This window comes from Clupea harengus, chromosome 26 (assembly GCF_900700415.2).
Source record: "Clupea harengus chromosome 26, Ch_v2.0.2, whole genome shotgun sequence".
In the NCBI taxonomy this organism is placed as follows: Eukaryota; Metazoa; Chordata; class Actinopteri; order Clupeiformes; family Clupeidae; genus Clupea; species Clupea harengus.
Window position 1 is genome coordinate 929,813 of NC_045177.1, and position 8,360 is coordinate 938,172.

Here is an 8,360-nt window from a genome sequence, read left to right on the forward strand (position 1 = left end):
GAGGGAGAGTAGAATTTCATTGAAACAGTTGCTCATGAAAGAAAAACATTTTTGGTTTTGAACATGAACTATCCCCCCAACATCTGGCCTTTTTGACAGCTGGCCCAACCTGACCCCAAGCATCCAGTTAGTCGTGGACTAATAATATGGACCCCACAATGACCGCAGCCCTGAGGGAAGTGCTGAGGAAACCTCTGGACAACCTCACAGGGGACGATTTTAAGAGTTTCAAGCACCTCCTTCGGGACCAGGGCCAAATCACATGGGGAAAGCTGGAGAAGGCCGACATAAACGACACTGTGGACTTGATGGTGCAGGTGTACACCAAGGGAGCTGGGGACGTCATGTTGACCATCTTGAAGAAGATGAACCAAAACCAGTTGGCCATGGACTTGGAGAAAGATCTGGAAGAATGTAAGTGTGTAACTCATAGTCTCTGATGAGGCACCTGTGTATGTAGGAAGAGTCACATGTATTCTTTTCTTTTTTTTATAATTCTTTTTATTTGGTAAGAAAGTAACAGAAAATAGGAAAGGGTACCAAGAATTACAATAATCACAAATTATTTAAGGAAGCGTCCAGTTTTACAAACAAACCCATCATTTTCAGCTATCTTCTAATACCATACAACATAAGGGGCCCCACCCCTTCAGTTCTACCTCATAGCCCCCTATCCCAATCCCTCCCCAACCCACTCACCCCCTCCCAGACCTCCCCCTTCCCCTCCCCCACCCCCATCCCACAACCCTTAATACAAAGCACACTCATCCACACTCATCCAACAATTTAAATAAATAAATACATACATACATAAATAAATAAAGGGGGAAAATAAAATCGAATAGGTTCTAATGTATAGATAGACTCCCACATGTATTCATCGTATCTGTTTCTTCTAACACTCTCTCTCTCTCTGCTGACTTTCTCTGGGACTCTTTCTGTTTCATTTCATCTCTGTCTCCTCCTTTTCTTTCCCACCTCTTTTTCTCTCTCATTCATCCCCTCTTTCTGTCTCCTCCCTCTGTCTGACTGGTTATCTATCTGTCTCTTCATTCTCTCTGTATCTTTCTCTGTGCCACTCTCCCTTTCCCTCTCTCTTCCTTTCATCTCTCTCACTCTCTCTCTGACCCCCCTCTCTCCAACTCTCACTTTCCCTTTATCTTTCTGCTCTTTCTTTCTCCCCGTCTCACTTTCCCCTTACTCTGCATCTCTCTCTTTGCTATCCCCCTCTCCTCTAAGTGGGAGGCCAACAGTGTTCCCCAGGTCTGGTCAGAGGGGATGGTGGGGTCAAAGTGGACATCACTGCTGACTCGGAAGGGATGGTGGACGCCTCAGCCTTGAGCGGAGGATCACCCACGCCACAACAAGGAGGGGGTAAGGACCCAATGTCGGACATTTCACATTTGGATCCAGCGGCATATTAGCTGCATACACACACACACACAAATATTACACAAACCTTGGTCTATTTATGATATTTCTAAGTAGGCGAGACTTGGGGATTCATAAGTTCTGAACAGGAAAAAGAAGAGAGGTTTTATTTGAAGTTTAAGTGCATAAGATGAGTTGGGTCTTCAGCTGCTTTGGGATTAATGCTGCAGAGCGTGTGGAGCTGGGAAACTCATCCCACCACAGTGGCACCACTGACGGCTTGAGACCTTTGGCTGACTGGTGTAGGGAGAGACCACCAGACTCTCTGCTCATTGGCAGCATGCACTGGTGAAGATGGACTGTAGACCTGGCTGAGGGTGTTTAGATAGGAGGATGTTGTTGAGGGGGTGGCTACCGTCTAGTGGAGCATCAGAGCTTAAGTCAGTGAAGAGAGATGAACAGAGGTGTGACGAGTCTTTTATTGCTAATAAAAAAATGGCACCACTATGTATGGGGTGCCGTTCAGGAAATATGTCTGTACTGGTTTTGTACAAATGCATTGGTCCCTTTGTTCACTTTATGGTTTGTTGGCATATATATTGGTTTACTTATATTGTTTTTGTTTCATATGTATTGGTCATTACACACGTATTGACTGAAACTGTTAGTTGAAAACTAGATGAAAGAATGTGAACCTTGGTGAATTTATATTTGAGACTTGGAGTTACACAGACATGTAACATTAAGTATAAGAATAAACAAAGAAGGAAAAGTAAGTTTATCCATGCAACATGTTTAAAACAATGATAGCTGCTTAGACAAATAAACTACAGTAATAACCACAGGAGAAGTCAAGTCAAATGCTACACTGATGACACATACAAAGCTAAAAAGTGAAAATCATGTCTTAAGATTACGGTGTCATATTTAATATAAACAACCAGTTATTTCCCCATTTCACCATATTACATCTGAATTGTGTTGTCCTCAGATGACAATGCAGCAGAGGAGGTTAAAAAGAAGAAAACATCACTAAAATTGAAGCTTCGGGAGCACCTGAAGAAAAGGTTTTCTTTTGTACATGAAGAGTCTGGAGTTTCTACTGTACAAGATATCTACACTGAGCTTCACATTGTAGAGGGCCGCACAGATGGAGTCAACAGCACACATGAAGTGTCGGCGATCAACATGAGCCAGATTGGGAGAGGACCAAGCTCTGAGGATAAACAAGTCAAGTTGGCAAACATGTTCACAGACGGGTCTGCCACAAAAGTTTTAACTATGGGAGTTGCTGGCGTGGGGAAAACTGTTGCAGTGCAGAAGTTTGTCATGGACTGGGTTGAGGAAAAGGCAAATCAAGATATAGACTTTGTTTTTGTTCTTCCATTTCGGGAGTTGAACTTGAAGAAAGGTGAACGCTTCAACCTTCCTCAGCTTCTTCAGTTATTCTACCCAAATCTGGAGGATCTGGAAAACGTCCTTGACTTGAGTGAATGCAAAATTATTTTTGTCCTTGACGGTTTGGATGAAAGTAAACTCGAGCTGGACTTTGGCAACTGGATTTGTAAACTGGGAGAAGAGTCATCAGTAGACATGCTCATAACAAGTCTCATTAGAGGTATGCTACTGTCCTCTGCACTCCTCTGGGTTACAACCAGACCAGCAGCAGCCAGTCAGATCCCAGAAGAATGCTCCTACTTGCTGACAGAGGTTCGAGGATTCAATGACCCCCAGAAAATTGAGTTCTTTCAGAACAACATAAAGAATCCAGAGAAGGCCGAGAGAATCATTGATCATATCAAGGAGAATAGAAGCCTCCACATCATGTGTCACATACCGGTATTCTGTCGTATTATAGCCAATGTGCTGAAGAAAATACTGGAAGATCAGAGCAAAAAAGAATCACCCAAAACGTTGACGGCATTGTACACATGGTATAGTGTCTTTCAGATAAAAAGCATCAATGACAAATACCCGGAGGACAAGAAGATGAGTGCAAAGGAAAAAGGGGATCTCCTTGTTAAACTTGGGAAACTGGCATTCAAACATCTGGAGAAAGGCACCCTGATCTTCTATGAGAAGGACTTGGAAGAGTGTAACATTGATGTCGATTGTGGAGCACTGAAGGCTGGAGTTTGTACACAGATCTTCAACTTGGAGAGTGCTTCAACTGGAGAAGACATGTTCAGCTTTGTGCACCTCAGTGTACAGGAATTCTTGGCAGCTCTTTATGTTCTTCATGAAGGAGTTCTAAGGGCAAATCCTTTTCCAAAGAACTGGAAAGAGAAGACCAGCTGGAGATTCTCTCACTCAAGGTTTGACCTTTTCAAGATGGCAGTGGATAAGGCCCTGCAGAGCCAGAATGGACATTTTGATCTTTTAGTTCGTTTCCTCCTCGGCCTGGCTCCAATGTTGGAGCCTGAAATCCGATCTCCCCTGAAGGAGGTCCTGCCACAGTTAGCTATCAGAGAAGTGAGCATCGAGAAAACAGTTCAATACATCAAAAAGAAGATCAGGGAGGATATCTCACCAGAAAGGACCATCAACCTCTTCCACTGTTTGAATGAGTTAGGGGACAACTCACTGGTTGAGGAGATCAACAGGTAATAATACAGATAATTTCAGATTGAAAGGAATCAGTAAATAACACAATTAGTAGCGCATTATGTCAACCACACCGTGTCATAGGTTTGATTCCGAAGAGTTACATGCTAATAAAAGCCCTTTTGCAGTACTGTAACTGTTTTTGGTAAGGAAAAGATCATCAATGCATTGAAATCATCAAGTCTGTGCCATTATAGTCCCCAGGTGAAGGAATAGTCCTCAAATTATGTTGTCAACTGTCAAATTCATTAACTAAGTGTCCACACTATTACAATGATTATCTTTCATCTGGAGTGAATAGGAAATTGATGTTTGCCGGTATTGATGCTATTTACTGCTGATTCTTGTCATTTGTATTGCTCTATTGTTCTGGACTTTGGTTTGGAAGTAGAGAGGTTCATTGTCTTTTTAAATAAGAGGCTAATAATAAGAGGCTTTTTAAAGTATCACTAAGATTATGAATATTGTGTTTTTAAATGTTACCCAGGTACAGAAACTCAGCAGATGAGGAGAAGAATCTGACTCCAGCCCAGTGTTCAGCTTTGGCTTATCTGCTGCTGATGTCAGCTTGAAGACTTGGATGAGTTTGATCTGAATCACAATACCCTGAAGAATCAAGACGAAGGGCTCCGCAGAATGCTTTCCGTAGTGAAAGTCTCTAGGAGAAGTTGGGTGGAGTACAGTTTAGGGTGGGTTCTGGGAGTAAAGCCTGTTAACAACAATGACACAAACTTTGGGACCATTTTGGAAATGGTATTCTGACATACTGAGGAAGAGATGCATCATATTTTATGAACACTGAGTGTTTTTTAACTGTAGTATGAACAATGAATAAAAGTGTTATAATTGTTATATGCCAACTTAGATACCTCGACAATGATAATGTGACAATCTTGCATTTCTGAAATAGGCCGAAAATCAGTGTCAATGCTGAATAGTTAAAAATGTGTACATATCTTTATACATAACATACATAATAGTTTTTAAACAGGCTAAAGGAGTTGTAACCTCTCCAAAGCAAGCTGGTGAAATGAATGCGCATCCCACGTTGATGCAAGGGACACCTTCCCATCTGAGAGATCTGGACATGAGTGAGAATCCTCTCCTGAAGGACGAAGGAGTGGAGCTGCTCTGTGTGGGACTAAGAGATCCACAGTGCAAGCTGGAGATACTAAGGTCAGCTATGTGGCATGTAATAAACCTGCGTGAGGCTACCACTGATCAAAATGTTAGCTGCCGTTTCTTTCAATCAAACCAGAGGTTGCAAGCACATCGAATGAAATGGTGTTAATTATTCACTTAATTCATTTCATTAGCAAGACCCTCTGTCTGCAGGATATAGAGGGACCAATTAGCTGCAATGGAATACACACTCAGCATCTTTAAAAGTTAACACACTCAAAAGATAGGTTAGCCCACGCAGCCCATTTAAAACCACTGCAAATGTCCAGCAAGTCAATAAAGAAACACGTATAACAGCACTTCAAAATGCACCATGCAGCATGACAGACCTCCCTGATAAGATGCGCCCCTCACATTAATATCTGGTTACCACTTCAAAAGGTCCAACAGCTGAATTTCAATAGCAATTCTTAAAAACTTTAGCGTCTGTTTTTCTCTCTCCTGCTTTCTCGTGCTCATCAGCTGTCTGTATGTACAGATCTGTCCTCTGTTATTACAGTCATTTGCATGAGAGCATGTGTACTTCGGGTTTAACCCTTCCAACCCGGAGGTGCCCCGTGGGGCAGTTGGAGCTATTTTTAGCAATTGCATTTAAAAGCTCTGCGAGTTTTTGTCCTACAGACATAACAATAACACCCCGAGAAACCCTGAATCTTCTCCTTTTCAAATATATGCATTTCGAAACTAAGACATAAATGAGCACTTTGTAAAGAGAATAGGGCTGAAGCCTTGCGAATTTCTCTCTCTGAGGGTGAAAGCAACCGGTGATGGCCCACCCATTAGCAAATTACGGCTATTCATATGATAAATGGTGCATAGTGCATGGTGCATGGTGTTCCATTGACCAGCCCTGAGAGGGTGGAGCCTTTTTGACAGGTAAAATGGGTGTGTTACATGGGGAGTCTGGGCATGGTATTATCACTCCTTTATCTTTTAGCGTTTTGAACACAGGGACTATGCCTTCTATAGCCTCCCTTCTTAGCGGATATTGTCTTTGGTAAGGTCGATGTGAACCTTTAGGCCATGTTTTTGAAACCCCATAACATAATGTCATCACATCTCTTCCCAATAAATGAACAGGGCATGTTTTTGAAACAATGATCTGTAATTAACTCTGTCCTGTTTCCAAATCTTCAAAAGTAATGGGTTCTGTGTATGGCTCTGCTTCAAGATGTCTGGAGGCAGATCTGATTAGCAATCTCACTGTGCTGGGTACATCTCGTTAATGTCCTCTGAGGAGCTCAGTGGTATGTTATTCAGGTCTAAGGCATTCCTAGTTTCAGCTACCTGACACCACTCCACCCCCACAACCAGTCTTACGCACGCCTCAAACTCAGCTGCGTTCGGGTGGAAACTATTGGCTAACAGTCGAAGTTTTAAAGTGCAATCCTCTTGGCCCTCCCTAGGGTGAGATATGTCAGCGGTTACGCTTTTCATATCTCTTATTGTCCAGGCTCTATATACCCATACTGTAGGAGGCTGATCTGCAGCCCCAGCATTAGGGTTTGGCATCTCTATCATTGGACAGATCAGAGTCCTCAGACTCGTCCAGATTAGCATATTTTTGAACTTTTGGGTATTTTCTGGCTGAGTTCTTTAGCTTTTTCTGATTTTGTATACGGCGTGATGTTCTAGGAGAGGTTTTTGCAGCAGATCTTGTTACAGGGAGCGCTGGGTACAATTTTGGAGGATAAGGAGGGGGAGGTTGCTCCTCGTCCTCTTCCTCCTCTGCCTCTTCATCAGATCTCCCAATCCTATCCCTGCCTGCCTGGTGTATCATTATCTTCATTTTCCTTGTACGCAATCGGCTGTTGTTGTTTACGTAGTCCCTGTTGTTATTTACGTAGTCCCTGTTGTCGCTCTAGCACCTCTTTATGCTAAAGTGTTGTTTTAGTGGGAGTTTGAAAGTTTAAAGCCATCATGAAATCACTGCCCCACAGCGCCCACAGTCAATGTTCACCACCAGCAAAACTCAACTGATAGTAGTAGTTGTGTGTGTGTGTGGGTGTGTGTGTGCGCGTGTGTGTGAGAGAGAGAGAGAGAGTGAGACGTATGATATCACTGCCCCACAGCGCCCACAGTCAATGTTCACAACCAGCCAAACTCAACTGATAGTAGTTGTGTGTGTGTGTGTGGTGTGTGTGTGTGTGTGTGTGTGTGTGTGTGCAGGACAGGACACTACAGTAAAATGTGCAAAAATAGAGGATACAGCAACACATAATATATGCATTTTGCAATGCTTCAAGTTGTCTGTGTTTTTTAGGTCATTGTACCTTGAGTGACAAAGTTTGCTAAAGTTACGGCAGCATGAGTCACTTTTGGTTGAAGTATGAAGTGTTTTGGTGGAGTGAAAATGATTGGAAAAAACTGTAATCAATTTACACATTAATAGGGTTTGAGTTAGGTATCCTATTATTAAACACTCAGTAGATCACAAGTAATCAAACACCTTCTCACCGATGACTGAAAGTCACTTCAGTTATGTGCATCATACCAGCCACCCTGTGAAGTATATAGTTCATTATGAATCATTTATAATGTATTTTTATATCACTATTATGCAATATACAGAATTGCTATGCAAACAACTGAAATAATAATAATATTAATACCAATCACCTGCACTCAATGTATCAGAAACACTAGAATTACAATGCCGTTACATTAATATACCACAAGATGGCGATCTAAGACCACAAATGGCGAAGACAGGCATTGGCTGGGAGTCTAAACTCTAGCTACCACCGCGATCATAACAATTACAGTGTAGTAGACAGGCTAGTACAGGTCGATGCAAACATATGCGAGGAAATTACTAGTATTAAACCACTAGTGTTAATCAACATAAACATGAGGAAAGTAATGCTAGCAGGAACATAAAATTATGCACTTACATTATCACACGGCAACACAATGTTAACTTTATGCTAGCATAATAAATTGTAAGCACGTCCACTCGTGTTGGCGGCTAGCACGAAAAGGAAGTGGAAAGTTTGTGCGTGAGCGCAAAGCCTCAGTCCAAAGAGTGACGTAAGCTCACAGTCCAGCAGGGAGTTTTCCTCGAAAAAGTATTTAAGGTAGCCAATTGACCGATCGCCAGGGCCCCGCCGCCTTAGTTACTGTTGCTACGTCCGACACAATTCCCGGAACTGTCAAGCCAAAAGCCATGGCGAGTACGGGGACAAACGCTATAGCTGTCAGTG

At 42.4% G+C, this 8,360-nt stretch overlaps 1 protein-coding gene across 1 annotated transcript in view; it reads left to right on the plus strand.

Annotated features, from left to right (window-relative positions):
* Positions 1–4,547, plus strand: part of LOC105912951 (NLR family CARD domain-containing protein 3-like) — a 77,913-nt gene extending 73,366 nt beyond the window's left edge. The window contains exons 3-6 of the mRNA XM_031563677.2: positions 100–414; positions 1,240–1,374; positions 2,363–3,974; positions 4,463–4,547. Coding sequence (XP_031419537.1) covers positions 147–414; positions 1,240–1,374; positions 2,363–3,974; positions 4,463–4,547 — 2,100 coding nt within the window. The 5' untranslated portion in view covers positions 100–146. The remainder of the gene's footprint in view (positions 1–99; positions 415–1,239; positions 1,375–2,362; positions 3,975–4,462) is intronic.
* The last annotated feature ends 3,813 nt before the right edge of the window (positions 4,548–8,360 follow it).